A 21,210-nucleotide genomic window follows, 5' to 3' on the forward strand; every position below is an offset into this window, starting at 1 on the left:
GAGAGGAGCAGAGAGGACAGTGAGGGGACACTGAGTGGAGCACTGAGGGGACCATGAGTGGAGAACTGAGGGGACGCTGAGAGGAGCAGAGAGGACAGTGAGGGGACACTGAGTGGAGCACAGAGGAGACATTGAGTGGAGCACTGAGGGGACCATGAGTGGAGAACTGAGGGGACGCTGAGAGGAGCAGAGAGGAGACGTTGAGTGGAGCACTGAGGGGATACTGGGCACTGAGGGGACGCGCAGCGGGTCTCTGCCAGCGCCCCCCGGCCAGCCCAGCCCCGGCGGCGCGGCCACCTCGCCATGCCCACGCCGGGCTGTAGGGGGCGCGGCGCGGCGCGGCCTCTCCTCCCGCCGCCGGTGGGCGGGAGCGCTGGGCCGGGAGCGCCGGGCTGGGCCGGGCCGGGCGGGCCCGGGGCCGGGGCCATGGCGCTGCCCGTGCTGTCCAGCTCGGCCGTGAAATTCCGCCGGGTCCTGGCGCAGTTCCCGCAGGAGCTGAGCCTGGCCTTCGCCTACGGCTCCGGGGTGTTCCGGCAGGCGGGGGCCTCGGCCGAGCACGGCGAGGTGAGGCTCGGGCCCCGCGGCGTGCCGCGTAGCGGAGCCGCCTCCGGCCCTGCGGCGTGTGAACGGCGAGGGGCAGCGATCCCAGACCCCCAGGGAATAGCGGGGCGGGTGTCCGGGCCGAGCCCAGGGCGGCCCCGGCAGTGGGGCTGTCATTGTGGGGGGCTCGGGGTCCCTCTCAGCCCGGTGTGTGTCGAGTGTGTGTCAGCTTGTTTACCGCTGCTTTTGGAGAGTTACTGCATCTCGTCCAGCTGCTGTGCACCGTATGAGGGGAATTTCAAATATATTGCCGCGCTGAAATGGCAGTCTGGGGGGGGCTTCCTCATCTTCTGAGGGCCAACAGCTTGGAAATAATGTTTGTATTTATTTTTTGGGTTTTTGTTGACAAAAGCAAAGCAATACGCTGCAAAGGAATATCCTAGAAGTGCAGTTCCTTGCTGCCGGCTCTCGGGTGGTGCTTTTATCTGCCCACATTCCCCCATTCATGGCCCAGAAGTGCTGTTCCTTAGCACTGTAAGCTGTTCCACTGAGCTGCGAGTGAGGGTGTGAAGGTCTCACACCCGCTCCCCTCTTTGGGAGGGCTGAAGTTTGGTCTTGACCAGGACAGGAAAATTTTGGACTGTCTGATATACTTGACAATAAACATACTTCACTGGAACCTTTGAACTGTATCTGAAATTAATACTTGTGGTTTAGGTTTTATTTTTATTTTTTTACTTATGAAAAAGATTTAGCTGGAAGTTTGATACTGTGTATATCTTAAATTATTATCACCTTGGTTCTTCTTGACATTTAAACCCCACCACACCTCTTGTTCTCCTCAGACAAATATGCTGGACTTCGTGTTTGCTGTTGATGATGTTGTGACCTGGCATATGATGAACTTGTCAAAGAACAGGAGTCATTATTCCTTCCTTAAATTGTTTGGGCCCAAGAAGATAAGTACTGTACAGAGATATGGAGCAGGAATTTATTACAACACCTTAGTGCCATGCAATGGCAGGGTAAGTACAAGCAGTCTGAGTGAATTAAGTAAAATATTTATGTCTGTGAAGTATTAAAATGATTAGATTTCAGGAAGCAAATATTGCAGATTGTAATTGTAGATTAACTCGTGGTATCTTCAATATTTATGTCTCAAACAGCCTCACTAACAGCATTTTAGTTAAAAAGCAAACAGAGCAGCCTGTCTTGCACCTTAAAATGTGAGCAGTGTTTGGAACTTTTAGCTAAAGCATTTCAGGAACTGGATTTATATTCCTTACTGCTTTCTGTCTGCCAGTTTTGGTGGTGGTGAAGTTTTGGTGGTGCTTCATTTCATCAGTTGACCATGTAGTAACAGCAGAATGGGCTGTTTGACATAAAATGCAAGTTACAACAGCAAGCTGGAGTTGACATTTGTGTTGCTTAGTGTCTCATATCCTGACCTGTGAGGCTTGGGTGTAATCAGTAACTCTGGTGAGTGGTTCTTGTCCAGCAAGTCCTGTTCCTGCACCTCTGTGTTTGGTAGGGAGGAGTGAGGGGAACACTGTCAGTCTTGCTGTTCTTGTCCCTGTATGAGATTTTGGGGTTTGACCCTTATTTGTTTGATGCAAAAAGGGATTTGGGATTTCATTTGAAGGGCCAGTGGTGTTTGCCATGACATTGTCTTCTTGGCTCTTTATGCCCTGCTCTTATGTTCTAATGACTCAGTCATATCACAGGCTGTGGTCTTTTGGTATCCAGAAATTCTGGAGCTGCCTGCCTTGCTGTGGTGATAATCTTTGGAAACTCAGGTACTGCACATTGGTAACAAACTGTGGGAAGTCCCATGTTTTTTCCAGTTATGTAAAATAAGCGGCAAAATCACAAATTTTTTTTCTTAACATCAAAGAGCAAAAGAAAAAACTCCCTGATGCACATCCCATCTCCCAGTAACAGGATACATAAATGTCTGGAGGTTTTAATTTAAGTCTCTGACAAACTACTGCTTGATTTTTTTAATGTCTTAAAGGTTAATGTGGATTTTCCAGTTGTAATATTTGGCTGCTGACTTAATTGCAACTTTGATTTTAGAAAGGATCTTAGTTTCATGTCCTTCATTTTCTCCCTGCAGAAGCTGGAATGTAAAAAGGAGACTTTTCTTTTACCTCGTGTGTTAATTAAGACATAAAAATGTTTTCCAGTTTTTTGTTGGAGGTATGTGTGCCTTAGGATTAAGGGCACTTATAACAAGTAGCAAGTTCCATGTAGGGAAAACGGTGCAGGTATAAGTTTTTTCAAAAGCCTCTATTTTGCTTTCTTTTTTCCAGATGATAAAATATGGAGTAATTAGCACTGATGCCCTGATTGAGGATTTGTTTCACTGGAAAACTCTCTATGTGGCTGGGCGCCTCCAAAAGCCGGTAACTGCTCAGTTTTGTCTCTGGAAATGCAAGAAATTACAGGGCTGGAAAATAACCAGTTAGAGTTTGAACTTGATCTCTCAGGGATCTGTGCTCAAATAATCTGCCCTGATTTAGGGGTGTAGCCCCAGAGGGATAATCTCTCAGAGAGGAGGTGAAATGTACTTCCTAATGATGTTCTGTGGAAAAAGAGCCCCTAAAGGGGAGTATATTAATAACAGTTTTCTGCCTGTAGTAAATCTTGAATAACTCTATTAATGCCATGTTCCTTTAACGTTAAATGTATTATTTGCCTTTTATAACAGATTATAGGGGTGGCCAAAATTTAACACGGCTAAAGAATGGAAAAGTTTAAAGATGAAAGCAGCTTTGCTGTGCAGTTACTGTCTGGCTCATAATTGAATGAACCATGGGTTCTGCATGTTGGTTTTTCTCCTCCATATTTGGACCATAAAAAATAATCTTTGCTTTCCCCCTTGTGCCTGCCTCAATGTGCTTTCAGCAGATGGCAGCAGTGCTAAGGGAAAATTTGTTACGAGGGGAGGGGGAGAATTAGAGGAGAAATCTCTTCAGGTCTTGGAAGAGAAGTTAATTATGCTTTTAGCTAAAAAACTTAGAGTGAAAGTTTGAATAGATTGTCTCAGACTGCTGGCTTTATCTCCAGAGATGTATTACAGCACGGTCCAGGTTAGAGCAGCCGTTATCTTTGTGAAGGAGGAAACTTAATCCATTGAGAAAGATAACTGAAGGGAGAATTCTGGGTGTCACTTCAACAGTGAATAGTGAACAGCGGTTTTCAGTGGAACTGCATTTGCTGCTGCTTTCATCTGTGGCATGGTACAGTGAATATAAATTCTCTGTACTGTGAAAAAGCCTTCCTTAACTGTGGTGCTCTGTCAGATTTAGTCCAAGAGTCAACGTTCATGTTTTACCAGGGGGATAACCATTGCACTCTGACTTCCTGGGAGATTTGCAGCTCTCTGAGCCATTGGAAATTTGTTCATAAATGCTATCAGTGTTTCAGGCATTCAGAATTTGAAGCCTGCTGTATTATTTTCTTTCCTAAAAAATCCTGCTTTGTATTAGGGGGGATTTTTGGAAACGGAGGAGGTTATTCTTTTTGCTTCTCTAAGGTAAGGCTGGTGTCTTCCATGACAAGGAACAGCATCTCTGCTGAATTTCATGTTTTAAAAGGCTCTGACTGTGGTGTCCTTTGCATGTCCATAACTTGCTGATGTTTCCATGGCAATCCTAAGGTACTGCAGTCACCTGTGTGACTGCTTGGGGTGCCACAGATTTTTCTGTTCTGACTTCCCTTACATTTCCCTGTAGCAACAAGTTAGGAATTTACATCTAAGTGAATTGCTTGATGAGATTTGAGAAAAATTGAGAGGACTACCTTTGTTCACAAAGGTGTTGTAGAGTAAACAAATATTTAAAAGTTGCCTTTTATAAGCAAGACAGGATTGCCTAACCAGAGCACTTGAAAAAGACAAACTCCCCCCAAGCAGGGATTCCTAAGGGAGTTGTTTCTGGAAGTGCACATTTACCCATCTCTCAAACTAGCTTCCCTTCATTTGCCAGTGTTTCTATCTTCAGTTCTTACCAAAGATCTGCTTTTTACTCCAGTATATTTCCATACCCTAGGTGATTGGATTCTCTAGTCAGTCTTGAACAGTTTCAGTGTTTCCTAAAAATAAACACTTCTTGTGCAGGTAGAGGCATTCAAGTGATCTGTTTCTCATGGGTAAGTGAAGATCCCCTCGAGTTCACATTCTGCTCGTGCAAAGTGCAAAAATAAAGCCCTGCTTCCTCTAGGACAACGTCTGGCTGAGAAACTACTTGAAGCATTTGATAGGGGAGTCCTCCATTAAAAAAATAAAAGGAGTGAAGATGAATAAGAAAACTTAACTCTGTCTGTTGTTCTGTTCTCTTTTAGTATAGTCTTTTTTCTTATTGCGCAATCACACGTGAAGTATTTCTGTTGATGCATTCATATTTCCTGTTCTGATTAATCTTAAATTCACAAGTATGAAAAGGTGACTAGCTCTTCAGAGATGAGCTCATGTCTGGTGCATACAGCACTTCCAAACCTGTATGTGAAAACAGCTTTTTCTAGCAGTGTTAATTCTAAAAATCATGTTCCTTTCTCTCACATGGTGGGGATACTCTAGTACTTGTTGTACCATGCTAGTAAGATCTACTCTTAAATTAATTTCTTACTCAATCTGGCATGAAAAATAAATAACATTTCTAGCTCCAGCTTCAGTAGCACTTTCCTGAGGTCTTGCTTCCAAATGGTTCTGCTTTTCCAGGTGAAAATCCTGGCCCAGAATGAGAACAGCAGGCTGCAAGCTGCTCTTATCAGCAACCTGAAGAGTGCGGTGACAGCAGCCTTCCTCATGCTGCCAGAGAGCTTCTCTGAAGAGGACCTGTACCTGCAGATTGCTGGGCTCTCCTACGCTGGTGAGTGCGGGGGGTCTGAGGTGGCTGAGGAGAGCTGTGCTTGGAGCACAGCTGGAGTCTCACGTGTGATCAGTCGTCTCCCTGCCTGCTTTGGGCCTGCACTGCTGCGTGCACCAAGAGCTCTCTCTGAACGGTGCTTACGTAACAGCTCCACTAATTGGGTTTATTCACGGGAAATAGGTGTAGCTGCCTCAGCAATGCTGCCTGTACCTGCTTGGTTTAGGAGCAGCTAAGTGTGAGTGATTGGATCTGATGAAATAATGGGGGTTCTCTCCTGTTTGCATGGATTGTGTTTTGGTGGAGTGTTTCAAAACCTTGGGAAAAAAATTTTTTCTTTCCACTCAGTGCAATGTTGAGTCATCTGATAGTCTGACTCATACCTTGTCATCTCTTTTTGAGTGTGCTGTGTTTAAGGTTCTTATTTAGTTAGCTTAAAGATCCTGATTATGATTCTTTGATTTACATTTAACGCTCCTGGTTGGTATTTGTTGGTTTATTTTTTTTTTAGGAAATTGGTAAGGAAAAATATTGAAGAAACTACTGCAAATGATTCTTCAATATAAGGTGTAATTGTTACAATTTAACTCAGCATTGCTTTTTAAATGATGACATCCTTACTGGAATTACTATGAAGGAGCTTGGTTGGAATTTTGCTCTACACAGCACTTCCTTGGCTCTTACAGAAATGCAGTTTTGGCTTTTAAAGGAAGCACAGGGGGGTCTAAGCTGCAGCTTGGCTGTACTGAGGAGTGTCACTGTTTTATGTAACACTTCTCAGGGCAGTTCAGATGGCAGCTCGCTTTTCCAGAGCAGTTCTCTCCTGAAGTGCTGCCTGTTTTAAAGCACCAGGAAGAGGGTGCTGACAGTGGGATTGCCAGCCAGGGATGTTCAGTGCTTATCTGCCCACCTGAAACCTGTCCAGCACTGGCACTGGATTCTTGCTGGGCACTAGTGACCAAGATGCTTTTTGTATACTCTTTGAAACAGTGCAATTAAACAAAAATCGGTAAAATGCTGAGACTGGCTGTGCTGCGTGAGCAAAGCTGAAGCAACACAGCTCCCAGCTGGGAATATACAAGGAAAAGGCTGCTTGTGGATATTTATTTTGCTGCCATTTCGTTAAGTCTTTCAGAGGCTGTACTAGTAGACAAAATTGATTTTATGTGTTACTCTAATCAGTCTCCTTGGAGACTGCTGAAAAGAGTTGTTAATGCTTTAATTTAGAAAATGTTTATCCTTTATTTTTTTCTGCATTTTTTGAGAGCACTGAGTCAGTACCATTTATATGTGAAGTGTTTGTTTTGTGGCTTGGCATAAACTGAAATAAACTAAGGAAGGCTAGCAAGTTGGCACCTTTCAACAACATTTATCTCCTGAATGTGGGAAGTGGGAAAAGGAATTGATTCAGAATTTTGGTTGTTGGTCCAAGCTACACTGAGCATCCAACTCCTGGCTGGAAACCCAGCAAGCAGCCAGGCTGGTACCTAACAGAGGTAGTGGAGTGCTTTCATACAGACTGCCTGCCTTTTCATGTATTCTCTTTGAAACTTCCCAGTCATGTATCTGAAAAGAAAGTGTAAAGGCCAGTAATGTAACAGTGGAGTTAAAAGGAATTGCTTTTTGAAACTACTAGCACAATACATGGCTAAGAGGAAAAGTGATCCAGTGATCTTACCATGGCTGCCATTAGCTGAACTCCAGGTACTGCCCTTGGAGTCAGAAGCAATGCAAATTATTACCTGTCAGACTGGAAAATTTAAGCTCATCTGCTTGTGGACACAGAGTATGAGGACTGGGCAGTTTGTTTAGTAATTGTTGAGACTGAGGTATGATGCAGAGACTGTAACTGGTACTGCTACTTGACAGCTGGAATTATTTTGTTTCCAAGTGAAGGCGTGGACACTAGGCTGATGACATTGTATCAGAGGCCACATAACAATATGTGCCTTCCAGGATGTTTTTTCTGTGCTTGAAGGTGTTTGAATAGCTTTTTGACTCTTAAAAAATTATTATTGTGGATTATATTGGCATACATAATATTGGAGAATAGAGATTTAGATGGCAGCTCTGTACTGTGTTGATTTCTGTTACATTCTCCTTCATGTTTTTGGGGTTTTCCTAATGGCTTAACTCTCTCTTTTCCTACCTAGGTGATTTCAGAATGATAATAGGAGAAGACAAATTCAAAGTGCAGAACATAGTGAAGCCCAACGTTGCCCATTTCCAGAAGCTGTACAGTACCATACTCCAGGACTGCCCTCAAGTGGTGTACAAGCACCATCTGGGAAGGCTCGAGGCAAGTGTTCTCCTTCTAAACAGCTTTAAAACAAGCAAGTGCTTCATCACTGACAGAAGGCAGCAATTATGCCATGCACCAGGAGAGCAGTTGTAGTCCCTCTGCTTGCTGTTTGTTGTGTTTCTGTTGTTTAGTTAATTCTGCAACCAGCAGACTCGCCTTAAATGCCAGGTTTTTCATATGGAGGAACTACTGCTCATTTTCTCTGAATGTGAGCACAGAATAGACCCCAGCAAGGGAACCAGAGCAGATCACTGTAAAACGTGTGTTCTAATGGCTTCCACATGGAAATGACAGGCTAGGAAGTGAGGAATAAACAGATGGTTTGTGTTAGAGGGATGAGGCTGTAACTCAGAGGTGCAACTTTCTGCAATCAAAAACTGCATCTCGCAAAAAGCCTCTCAAGTTCTAGCTGTGAAGGTCACCTGACTAAACCCAAGTGATATTCTGGCATAATAATACCCATACAAAACCTTTTTTCCTTATTTTTTTGGGAAATACAGAGTGACCAGTATCTTGAATTCCATCTTTCTGGAGTAACATTGCAGTTAGGGGAGAGATGCCACTGATTGCCAATCAGTAGCAATTTTCCCTTTTGTAATCTGCATGTCCCTGTGTGAATATTCAAGTGTGATATAAACTTCATGGTGAGGTCACAAACAGCACCACTTGTCTCATGGATGTGGGCATCTCTTTATCCTCAAGCCATGGTAATTATCTCCCAAATGCCACCTTTTGGGATGTGTCTTTGTTAGAAATTCATTTAACTGCAGGCTTGAGTACAGTAAACAGTTCCACTGCAATGCTTTGGGATAAAACACAGGCAAACCTGTGTTTTATTATCCTGCAGCTGTTCTCCGTGTTTTCTTATTGCTTGTGAACAGTTTGGTGCAAGCAATATTTAAATGAATTTGGGAAAGAATTGGTAATGCTTCCTTTAAGAAAAAATTGCTATAAACAAATCCTGGTAGCATACTGGAAATTTATTGCTGGATAATAAATCTCTCCACAATCCCATAACAGTCATCAAGACTGCTTCAAATCAACAGCAAAATGAGGGCATTTAATCAACAAAGTGTTTAATACTTTATTGCTCACACCTTCCTGTGGTTATTGGCAGTTACTGCCCCGCCTGAAGTAGCTGAGTGCTGTTGGGGGTGCAGTTAGCAGAATGGAAGCTCCTTCTCCAAGAGATGCAGAGCTACAGAGAAAATTCCTTCTTCAGAGGTCCCTCAGAGCCAGGGGAGGCAGAGCCCAGCTCTGAGCTCTGGTTGAGGCACAGATTCCTCCCACACAGAGCTCAGAGCTGCTCGCTCTGGTGCCTCTGGAGTTGTGGCTGACTCATCTGGAGATCATTTTCTCCACACTGACAAAAGGGAGTGGAGAGGGCAACCAGACTCCTGTCTGATGTCTCCATGAAGTGGCTAAAACCTTGTGTGGGAGGAATGGAGTTCTTCAGCTTTTCCTCCTCTTCTGGAGAGCTCTGCCCCATCGTGCACTGCATTTTGGAGAAATCTGTCCAGGCCTGCATGTTGGTATCATTGTATTCAAAAAAGGCTCGTTGGATTTCTGATTTAGATTGCAAAATGTGGGATGAATGTTTTCTTCAAATTATACAAACCAGATGTGGTTTGGAGTTTTAAGCAGAGAAAATGGTTTTCAGGCTAAACTTGAAGAGTGTGTGTGTCTGCAGTTTGATTATATTCAGGCAGAAGAAACTCAGCTGAGGGGTCTTCAGGGAGCTGTTTTTTATTGTCCTGTACGTATGTTTCCAAAGGAAATTGGATTCAACAGAAATGATACAGTTTCAATGAAAATTTACTTGCAGACACAGCAAGATCATATGTGTCTTCCTTTGAATAAAAACCCTTGCACTGAGTCATTCTTCAAGTTGAAAACTGAGATGCTGCATTTCCCTGTTCTTGGGAAGTTTTTATTAGCATTGTCAAGGACCTTTTCCAGTGAAATGGATCAGGTTCTGTGAGATATTTATCAGAGGTCAATTTTCTGACTTCTTAAAAAAAAAAAAAAGAACTCAATGTCTTTAATGTCTTACTTTTATAACATTCAGATTGATAAAAGTCCAGAAGGTCAGTTTACACAACTTATGGCTTTGCCAAAGACTCTGCAACAAAAGATAACTGCTCTGGTAAACCCTCCTGGAAAGAACAGAGACGTGGAAGAAATTTTACTGCAAGTTGCCCATGACCCTGACTGTGGATTTCTGGTACATCAAGGTAGGTCTGGACCAGTGTCTGTAATCTACTGTAAGACATGATAGATACACAAATCTGCTGTGTATGTTCTCCTGTTGCAGGTGGGTTAAAGAGAAGGGTGAAAAAGTCCAGGAGGTTAATTGTTAAATGCATTTCTGAAAGCCTGGGTTTGGATTTGATTGCAGACAGATTATCTGAAATATTGTCAGTGGCATTCCTAGTGATACAGAAAGATGTGTTTTGGTTTGGATCCTGAAAGAGGCAGAATTTAAGGAATAATAGTGTGGCCTGCTTAGATCACCTAACTCTTGCTTCCGTCTTCAGGCAAAAATTCATCAAAATACTGAGCTTTATATCCTCCCAGTCAGGGATTGGAAGGCTGAGGTAATTTTCTGACTTGCTGACATTTCCCTTGGCAGTCACTGTGGTTAGCCCAGACATGTGAGCCCTGGCAGAGAGCTCCAGCTCGGAGGGGAAGGCTGAGGTGCTTCTCATCAGCACAATTGCTCTGAGGCACCATTATGTCATATGAGCAAGTTAAAGCTGATGCTGCAGACACCCATGTTCTGCTACACTGCAGGAAAATGAAAAAGTTTAGTACTTGGGGTCCTCTATGCATTTGAAGAGCCTGGCACATTTTCTGTTCCAGGTAGCAAATTTTGCAAGCTCCCTGAGCACGGCAAAAATTCCCAAGAAACCTGGGAGCCACTAGACACTAACCAGGGAGCTGAGGGAGCTCTCAGCCTGATTCCTCTGGGGGAAATACAGCTCCTGGGTGCTTTGGTTCTCCATGGACAGCATGGGATGAGCTGCACCTGGACATGGAGATGTTCAGCTTCTTTCTTGGGCTGGGCTGAAGCAGTAAAGGGCTAAAAGCAAGGTCAGGGAGCAGCGTTTGGGCTGCACACAGAGCTCTGACGTGCTGTGGTTGTATTCCTGTAGCTGTGGCTGCACAGGGAGCAGCAATGCAGCAGCAAACTGGACTCATCTTCTCAGGGCCTGCACTTTAAACTCTTAGGAGAACACATCAAGATATTCTTTTACTTCTGTGACCAAAGCATTTTCCTAATTCATCAATCTGGGTAAAGGCCACGTTAAGCCATTTGGGAATCCTACAAGACAGGGCTGATTACTCAAGCTGAATTGCACTGTCCCAAGGTATTTAGGTACATCAACACAATTTGTTCCTTTCCCTTCCCTATTCCTACCCCTTAAATAATTGTCCAGGGGAATATTGTATCCTAACTTACACATGGGTTATGCTTTGTTGTTCAATATGGAAGCAGTATTTAAAAATATTTGAAATTATATTCTGTGGGTCGATGCAGAATGTGTCAGTTTGGAAGATCAGCTCTGAGACTGCTGCAGCTCTACATTTCTTTCAATTATTGAGTGATGTAAGTAGTTTTGTACATATCAGTATGCTTTTATATGTGTTAGAACAAATATAGCTTCATAGTTCTGAAAAAAATTTAAGATTTTTTTTAACTGTTCTATTAAGGACCCCTGGACAATGACAGCTGAATGTGCCACAGTGCAAAGTGGTAAACAAGCCTTATCTCCAAAAGCTGTAATTTAGGAAAGCCAGGGAAGAGCTGCACAATAGAGGTGTCTGTGCTTGATCAGAGAAGTGCCAAATCCCAATTTCATGTTGAAGTAAACAGGGAGTGTCGTTTGTTCTGCTCTAGAATGTTAATTTGCCAGCACTTAGATGAAACAACTCTGAATCCTTTGTGGTTAATCATCTTAGTAGAGAGCTAATGGGAACAATAAATTAATGGATTTGATCAATTCCTACTGCTTGTTGCCTGTTTTAATACTGATTGGGTTTTTTTCTGTATGTTACCTATAAAATAATTCAAAATAGTTCAGAGAACACTTTTAATTAGTATGAAAAAGCAGAGCAAACCCAAATTTTCTCAGTGTATGTTTTACTTTCAGGCTGGCCTGATTGTATAACTGGAACAATATTTAACTTGTGCATGGTGGAGGGGAAAAGAATCCCCACACAAGTGCTGGATGGGTAACATCTGTGTGCTTTTCCCTCTGCAGGCATTTCAGGAATTGTGAGATCCTCCAGTATAGTGCAGAGTGCTAAAACCATCCTGACAGCTGGTAAGAATGTGTGGGGTTTCTATCAATGTGGGCCTGCTGATTTCACACAGCAAAAATGACAGGGGCCCAAGACTGTCTTGTTACAGGAGTTTAAGGAATAAACTTCTCGTGTGTTTCACTCAAAGTCCCTGGGAAATAAAAGCAACATTTAAAGCAGAGGATTTCTTGCAAAGTTATAAAATGCTGAAAGGGACTGGAGTCTGTGTGACTCTTAAATCAACAAACCAAACAACATCAGCTTTTATTTTATCTGTTTCTGGAGCTGTGCAGAGGAGATTTTGTAGAGCAAAATAATTGTAAGGGAGGGGCTAAAAACAGTGTTATTCCTGTTGAATTCAAGTTATTCCCTTGAATTCAGGGTGTTCTGTGGGGCAGAGCTGGGTAAGTGCAGGAGTGGAACAGAAATGGTTGAGCTGTGGGGATTATAAATCACCTCTGAGGCTCATTAGCTCCCCTTGTGTGTCATGCAGTCAGTCATTGACAGCCTCTCCTGGCACTGGCACTCTGGGGGGTCCTCATGGATCTTTGAGTAACACTTGGAATTTCTATCTTCATTTTTTATCATTATATTATCATTTTATCATCATTTTGTTATCTTTTTTATCATAGTTCTTTATCATTCTGCTTCATGCACCTGAAATCAGTTATTTGGGAAATACCTCCCTTTCCCTTGGTTTTAACTGCTTTTTGCTTTATATATAGTGGGCTTTTTTCTCTTTCAAACAAATTGTAGTTTCCTTCTAATCAGCTATATAGAGTTGTATTTAAAAACTATTTTCTACTAGTGGTTTTTGCAGTGAAAACATATTTTTGTGATTTGGTTTAGGTAGAGCAAAGCAACTTTGGGCCTTTGCCTCCAGCACAAGCCAAACTTGAACAAGGGAGTGGATTTTCGTACCTTTTGCATGATTTGGTTTTTTGGGGTTTTTTGTTTGTTTGTTTGTTTTTTTGTTTGTTTGGGGTTTTTTTTTATTTACACTTGTCTGCCAGAATCTGGTGAAAACCGTTAGTGACAGAATTCAGGAGTGAAATGTACCTGCTCAGGGATGTCACCTCAGTATTTTTGAGGTATGATGTTTGTGTGATCTGCCCTGGAATTGAGGAGGGATGGGTGTCCATAGCTTTAGAGTTAATTAGCAAAAACCTTTTGCCCGTTTTTTCATTTTGTTTTTAGTAATTGTCTCCAAACACTTATGACTGAGTTTATATTAAATCTGTCAGTGTCTTCTAATGAAGATTTTCTCCCAGTCATGGTTTCTTAATTTCAAATGCATCACTGGGGCAGCATTCCTGGCTGGGCCAGCTCTTATTTTTTTTTGTTTTGTTTTTAATAATTGTCTCCAAACACTTAGGACTGAGTTTATATTAAATCTGTCAGTATCTTCTAATGAAGATTTTTCTCCCAGTCATGGTTTCTTAATTTCAAATGCATCACTGGGGCAGCATTCCTGGCTGGGCCAGCTCTTGGGACTCCCCATGTTCATAGGATACAGAATTTACACAGAGAAAACAGGAATGTGGCTCCTGCATGGAAATACTTGCTTGACTCAGGCAAGGAATGTGTTTTACAGGGAAGTGTGGAGCTTTAAATTCAGTCCCTAAGGGTGCTGCATTTCTTTCTTTATTCTTTTTCCAAATCTTGTCTAATATTCCATTCCCCTAAGACCTCTTTTCGCACTTTCTAGTAAAGACTTTAGGAAAAATATAAGGCTCTGACATTCTGCAGTGCTTATGTTGGGAACAGTAGCTTAAAATAAAAGACTTATGAAATAGAATCATGAAATCTGTGGCTCCATTAAGCTTTGCCTTTTTATTGCTGTTTCTAATAACTGTACAAATACTTTGCTTGCAAAGGAACGTTTTCATTAGCTGGCCATGACTCTTATTGAAGTGTTCTAGGGGACACAATCTGTTTTCTTTAGCTGATTATTTTATCTTAAGAACACCAGCAAAGGTGAGATGCCTGCTCTGGGCCACAGCATGGCAGTGCAATGTCCAGCATTTCCAAATCCAGTGGTAAATCAGCAATAGCTGCGCTCAGATGCCATGCTGGGTATGAACATTACTGGCAAGGAGCACAAGAAGGAATTTCAACCCATTTAAGAGAACTTTTCTCATCTTTCTCTGCCAGTGTGGTTTTCAAGTGGAGCCCCAGCTCTGTGTTTTTGTTTGTTGTTAAATGCCCTATTTAGTTTCTGAAAATGTGCCTGTGTATTTCTTTGAGGCTGTGGTGAGGTTGCCTCTCTGTTTCCCATTAGAGATGGCACCAGGCTTTGATTTGTTTTCCCACATAGCCAGAGCCTGCCTGGGCTTTGGGAACTCACTGCAACTCTTATATATAGCTCCTCTGAAGGAGATGTTGATACTTCTTTAGCTTCTTTCTTCTTTATATTTTACTCAAGGAATGCTGCAAGCTTTGAAAAATTTTCTATAAATACAGTCTTACAGCATAAATCATCAAGTGAAGCATTTGTCCAAGATACTTTTAAGTTAGCACAAATGTGCTGAATAGCATTTGTTTTCAAGGATTCAAGGATTTTTTTTAAGGAGTAGGTTTCATTTGTTCAAGATACTTTTAAGTTAGGACAAATGTGCCGAATAGCATTTGTTTTCAAGGATTTTTTTTTTTTAAGGAGCATGTTTACATATCAAATATTCAGGTTTTGTGATAACACCTCTCTTCATCAGCTGCCTGAGCAGATAACTGCTGGCTTCACTATAAATATCTGTAAATATGCATATATGTGTGCATGCCACACTACAAATATATGTTTGTTCCACAAGACAGCTGTCCAACAGTGCATCCATCCTGAGGAAATCCAGGACACTGCAGCCAGGCAAACCTAGCAGGACACTCTGAGGGACTCCCAGCCAAGCCCCGTCTTACAGTACCAACACTTGCAAAAAACTCAGCATGGATTGTTAAGTGAAACCAGACACGGGTTGTGTTTACACAAACGCTGTGGGCTCGGTCCCATGTGCATCAGGGCTTTGTTCTGTGTCCTACAGTGGAAAAATCTAACGGGGAGGTGGAACCACGAGTCACAGCTTCAGAGCTGAAGTAAAAGACATTTTCATGTGGTCCAAGTGCTTCAGATTCTGAGAGAGAGCCGTAATTACAGCCATTAACTTTTCCTGCAGCTGTGATTCATCAGCCCGAGGGCTGCTTTGGGGGAAGCAGCTGAGCTGGATGGACAAACCTGTGCTGGGCTCCTTCCTTGAGCTCAGAAGGACGGCAAGGATCTGCTGCTGGGCAGGTGGGCAGGCTGAGGGCAGCAGTGTCCCTGCAGGCTGCAGTGCCTGCAGCATTCCCTGCAGGCTGAGAGCAGCAGTGTCCCTGCAGGCTGCAGTGCCTGCACCATTCCCTGCAGGCTGAGAGCAGCGATCTCCCTGCAGGCTGCAGTGCCTGCACCATTCCCTGCAGTCCTGCAGCAGCTGTGCTGCAGTGTGTCTGCCACACACTGCACTTCCAGAAGAACCTGGAATTCACTGGAATGACAGAGCAGCAGTTCCTCTCTCAGAGGGGCTGCATCCTACAGCTTGGGCATTTCCAGAGCCACTTAGACAATTTTAACTTCTTTCATTTGTGCTGTGCCAGAGCTCAGCCTGGCTTTGTGCTGCTGCAGGAATTGTTGCTCTGTGTGCAATATCCATGCAGATTTGTCAGGCACTTAATGATTTACATGGTTATTTCTTTGTTATTTGAGATGCTGCAAAGAAAATCCTGTCATGGCTTCATTAGTGTGCTTTCTTTTGCAAAACCCAGTAAATATGGAAAAGTTGGAGCCTACATATGGGATGCAGAATGAGTTTGTCAGTTCACAATACGTGTATGGATGTTTTCCTACCCAAGGTGAAGTTGAGTTTATTTAAATTGCAGTTGGAGACATGAGAAGTGCAGAACTGATTCTCTGCAGTCTGTTTGTTATCAGAGGCTTCTTACTCTGCCATATTCCTTTGGAAATGAGGGATTTCACTTTTCCTTCTTGCTGCCAACTAATTTGTCTTCTTGCAACTTGAATTTGAATGCAGCTATCACTTAAAATATTGTATCTTTAATGGATTTCTTTCTTTCACTTTCCTTTTTTTTTTTTTTTTTGAGGTCTTTCAAAATCAAATATTATTATGCCCCTCCCACTCACTCCAAAAAAATTAAAGAAATCCAGTGCAGCACATGGCTAAACTTGGGTTGTCATTCCTTGTTTGTTGCAAGTCTTTCCTTTGTTCTGGGCTGTGATGTTGCATGACTTTTGGCTAAATTCCTTGTGTGTTTTTAGTCAGTCTTGTCAGGTGTTCAATTAAATAAACATGGGAAACATTGTAGTAAATATAATCTAGTACACCTTTAATCTGTGCATGGGTCAAGTTTAGAGCTTTTTGTGCAGCACTGAAACGTGGCTTTTCAGTTCTGAATTTGTAAGGGTGTGTTAGACTGTGCTGTAATCTGAGCAGTCACTCTGTGTGTTGTTTTGTGTTTATTTGTTTGGTTTGGGGTGATTTTTTTAAACAAAAAAGGAAAAGCAGGTAGCTGCACTGGCTGGGATCTCCGAACCCCCCTGAAATGCCAAGACTAACAGTGTTTTGATTTTAAATTTACAAATACTCTGTGACTAAACCCAGCAAAAGGCTGTGGGTTTTTATTCTAGGTCTGTAAGGGAAGGCTCATCTCTGCTAGAACTTCAGAAATTGTTTAACTCCAAGGATACAAAATTTTACAAATTTTGTGGGAGTCATCCTCAGTCCCATCACATCTAAAACTCATAAATGCTTGGAGGCAACAACTGCTGCTGGACCTCTGAAAATTGAGATATCTGACTGTATTGTATGCCATGGCATGGTATTTACCAGAATTCTGCTCTATTTGCTCTGCTTTGATGACATTAAAAATATTTTTGGTGGCATTATTTACTGTGTTCTGCCTGTGACAGGAAGGTTATTTGCATGTCTGCCTGCTGGATTAGGCTGTCACTCCCCCAGGGAAATCCTTCATTTGATGCACTAAGCACCTTCTGCCTGAGTCATCCTTCCTAAATGTTGGTATTTTCTCTCTTTTTTCTTCTTTTTTAGGGGCAAAGAAATCTGTGACCTACAGTTTGAAGAAATTATATAAGATGGCAAAAGGAGGGTTAAAGAAGCCATCTTGAGTCTGTACATACTGTGTATGGGTAAATAAATGGTACTTTTTCCCTAAATGCTTTGCAGATGTGACTGTGCATACTTGAGAAGATTACAGTGTATTTAAGAAGTCTGTTCTGATGATTTACATGCCCAGTTTTCTTAATGAAATAGGAACTTTTTTAATGGGAGGTTTGTTGGCAACAGGGTGAAGGAATTATACTCTGTAAATACTGAAATGAATTTTCCTGTGTATTTTGAAGAACCCTAAGTATAAAACATTGATTGCACAGATGGATTAAAACCCAAAGTGACTAATTTTCTTTGTGGTGGTAGCTTTACTTCCCAAAGTACCCTCAGAGTCTCAAAATGATCAATATCCCAAATTTAGTTCTTTGAGGGGTTTCCAGAACTGGAGAATCCATGGAGTTTTCATTAGCTATGAAACTGCCCCCTGACACTGCTGCCCTGACAGGTTCATCCTTGGAATTCCTCTGGGGATGCTCCCTGTGACATCTTGAATCCCAAAAACTGCCACAGTGTGGGAGAAGGAAAAGAGCAGCTTGGCAGGTGACACATGCTTTAATAATGATATTTAATAATATTAATAAATAAGGGTATTTAATAATAACATTGTGGGTTCCTCTCATGAGGCTGAGATGAAAAGTGCCCAATTCATGGGCATTGTCACAAGAGCACAGTTGGAAGGAAAATCAGAATTCCATGGATCTCTTTGGGCAGACTTATGCAATATTTGTTGTTTGGCAGATTTCATCAAAATACTTGAAAATTTGGAATATTATGAACAAAAGCACAGGTTGGTTAATTCTTTGATTATCTTTTTTTTCCCCTTAAAGAAAGAGGCCCACAAAGATGAAACTTGAACTCCCTTTAAATGAGCTAAACTAAAGAGAATTGGAGTTTTACATGACTTGTTGCATTAATCATGCCTTGAAGGAATGGGCATTGCTGGCAGTATCCATGTCTGTGCAATAAACTGGGAGGAACTTTTGTAAATAGAATATTTTTCACACTGACTCAGGTGGGTTTGCTAATTTGGGAAATTTTTCTTAATAGAAATAAACTCAGGTAAGGTTTCATTTTCCTTGTGAGACTGTCAATGGTAAAAATAATTGAATGGTAAAAAAGGGAAATAAAATCTATCTTTCCTGATCAGCATGTTTGGGTTTTTTCCTTGTGTATTATGTGATCATCAGGGCCATCTCTCAAGCTACATTTGATTTAGATATCTCACTTTAAAAAAATAAATTATTGCAGTGAAATTGTCTGTTAATTGTTTCCAGGAAGAAGTTCAGAGCATAAATTTAAGAAAGACAGCAGAAAATACATTGTTGTATGTAACAGGACTCATACTTGCTTTAATCACAGAAAACTTCTAAATATTGATTCTTTTTAAATATTTGAATTTGAAATTTTAATCCAGACTCAGGAAATAGTTACTGTGAAATAGGAAATAAAATAACTGGGAAACTTTCAAAGGTCAGAGGCAGGTTCCTCACACTTTGCATTATCCATTGGTGATAGAATGTGTGAAACAAATCCCTTCAAATATCCTTTTGTGGTGGTACAACCTTTTTATGGGGCAAAGAATGTTCTATGGCCCTGGCATTCTCTGGCCCTGTTCGTAAGAGGCCAAAGTCCCCAGTTTGAAAAGTTTATATTATAAAAAGTGGAACTACTGGATTTAAGCCACTTCCAGGTAAATCTGGACATTTTTAAATGATGAAATGCAGTTGCTAGCATTTCAAAGCAGCTTTCCTTTAAAAGCCCTTAGCAATACCATTAATGTTCTGAATGTTGAAGCCACACTTAGAAGTGGGGTTTGATGTTTCTGAAGGTGCTGGCTGCTGAAATGGTGCTTCAGAACATTAGAGGGCAGTGACAAATCAGGCTGGTGTGAGATGAGCTGGCCTCACTCCCACAGTGAAAGCCCAGGCTCCATCCTGCACCCTGCTGCCTGAGCATTTATCCCAGAAATAATGTTCTTGTGGGGAGAAAGGAAAAAAGTGAAGAACTGCTGGCTGTTTAGCAGCTAATTAACTCTTTTTATGTGCAGCAGATGCCGTGTGGAGTCAGGCCCTGCCCAGCTCTGAGCTGTTTGTCACTGTCACTCTGCCAGAGGATCCCTCTGTCCCTGCACAGGTGGGACTTTACTGCACTTCCTGTAACCCGAGCCGGCTGTGTTTGTCTTGTGTTGCTGGATACCCACTGCAAGGCTTGGTTTGGCTTTATGAATTCTGTGCACAGCAATATAAGAAGTCATTTCTTGCTCTTTGGAGTGAGTTTTGCAAATCCCAGCTCGATAGTTCCCAGTTCCCTCCATCTGTTGATGCACTGCCAGTATTGAAGTCTGTGCACTAAATCTTTGGGAGATGTAAAAAAGTCCTTCCTCCTCATCCATATGGGCTGAAAACTGGATTCTGCTCTGTAAATCATTCATCTTGTGCTTTTTAAGAGTAGCCTACCTTTCCCCTTGGGGCCACTGGTCTTGAATGTATTTATTTTTCTGGCAGAGAGCCACGAATGAATCATAGCCCTGAGCAGCTCGTTGTGAACTCCTCACCATTGTTAAGAGAGTACTTGGGGCAGTTGTTACAGAGCTTTACTATGTAAAACTTTTAAGAGAAGAGAGATTGATTTCAGCCTTGTTAGCTGCTTTTGAAGTCCCCACCAGTTGTGTGGAAATGATTTCTTCTACTCTTACAGCTGTAATCCACTAAAATAACCGGGGATTGTTGCACGGGAAGTTGGGACATGGGAATATGTTACTGCCTCTTTGTCCTAATGAGGTGTGGTTGTTCTTTCACCAAAAAAAGTGTCACTTCAGCCTTTCATTCCACTTGTAACTTTCCTGTTTATACCTTCCTGCTCCATTTCCATACTTTATTGTTTCTCTTCTTGACTTAATTCTCAAGTCTTTCATTCTGTTCTTCAGACATCCCTCTTTTCTGGCTTGGCTGTTCCACCATGGATATTGTTTCATGTTCCCTCCCCCTTTTTCCTGTGTAGCAGAGCTTTCATTAAAGGCAACCAGGCAGATGATTTATTTCTGATGTCTTAAAAGGCTTCTTTGTAATGAAGAGCCTGGACCCAATCAAACTGCTGAGGGTTTGTGTAGGTGAGTCAGCAGCAGGGGCCTCACTGCCTCTGACATCCACAGTGCCAGGGCAGTGTGGAACAGCCTCCTGCTCCAGAGAGAATGAGCTGGATGACACAGGAAGAAGGGGAAATCAAAAAATCCAAAATGTGACTGCGTACATAATCATTTGGCTGCTCCTAAACTCGGTTTGGGGAAGGCACAAAGCTGAACCACACAGGCTGCTGACCTCCGTCAGCACATGTATGATGTGTTCCTCATTGCTTGCTCATTTCCCCTTTTCCAAGTGCTGGAACAGGGAGTTTCTCCAGGTCCCTGGCTGTGGGACCCTCCAAATTCCAGCTGTACCTGTAAGTGCAAAGCCTGTGTTTCTCACCTGTGCTTCCCTGAGGCTTCTCTTTAGATTTTGTTGACCTTCACTGTCGGCAGGTGGGAGTCAACACTGCAGCCTGAGCACAAGGAAGGTGCCCATGGGCAGCTGAGCTGGCATCTCTTCCTGGCAGAAACACTTTGCAGCATCCCAGAGCTTCCTGATGTGTGCAACAAACATCTGTGCCAAAATTGGGAAGATCAAGATGGACACAGAGGCCAGGATTCCTGGGTGGCTGAGGGAGCTGAACCTTGTTCTTCACACTGAGGTCCTAAAGCAGGAGCCTGCTCTGACTTGGGAAAATTCAGAATGAACACAGCCCTTGGTGAGTGTCCAGTGCAGGGGGATCCAAGCAGGGCTGTGACTCATGTCTTTTCCCAGCAATTAATTTAAAAATAGAATTGAAGTTGAAATATGCTCTGAAGGTCAAAATATCAGGTCAGTGTGTTTCTGATGGTTTTTCCTGGGTAAGGTGTTGAGAGAGGACAACGTATTCTTCATTTCCAAAGCCACTCTGCTGGCCATGTAGTCTGTGTAGAAAATGAATTGTCTTTCTATTCCCACTGCAG

The 21,210-nt window shown here is 42.4% G+C and overlaps 1 protein-coding gene across 2 annotated transcripts; it reads left to right on the forward strand.

Annotated features, from left to right (window-relative positions):
* The first annotated feature begins 371 nt into the window (after nucleotides 1-371).
* TAMM41 (TAM41 mitochondrial translocator assembly and maintenance homolog) lies at nucleotides 372-20,983 on the forward strand. 2 transcript variants are annotated; one of them, XR_005954356.1, is made up of 10 exons: nucleotides 372-564; nucleotides 1,386-1,565; nucleotides 2,853-2,945; nucleotides 5,261-5,411; nucleotides 7,562-7,707; nucleotides 9,779-9,944; nucleotides 11,976-12,038; nucleotides 17,106-17,203; nucleotides 19,231-19,316; nucleotides 20,701-20,983. XR_005954356.1 is itself a non-coding variant. In XM_041427570.1 (8 exons), exons 1-8 carry the CDS (start codon nucleotides 427-429, stop codon nucleotides 17,180-17,182), a joined length of 1,014 nt encoding a protein of 337 aa, XP_041283504.1. In that variant the 5' UTR covers nucleotides 372-426; the 3' UTR covers nucleotides 17,183-18,376. The 2 variants fall into 2 exon arrangements, 1 of the variants encoding a protein (XP_041283504.1); XM_041427570.1 differs by lacking the exons at nucleotides 19,231-19,316; nucleotides 20,701-20,983 and having other exon boundaries at nucleotides 17,106-18,376.
* Nucleotides 20,984-21,210: the final 227 nt, after the last annotated feature.

The sequence above is a fragment of the Onychostruthus taczanowskii genome, unplaced genomic scaffold, assembly GCF_017590055.1.
Source record: "Onychostruthus taczanowskii isolate IOZ18803 unplaced genomic scaffold, ASM1759005v1 scaffold116, whole genome shotgun sequence".
Taxonomy (NCBI): Eukaryota; Metazoa; Chordata; class Aves; order Passeriformes; family Passeridae; genus Onychostruthus; species Onychostruthus taczanowskii.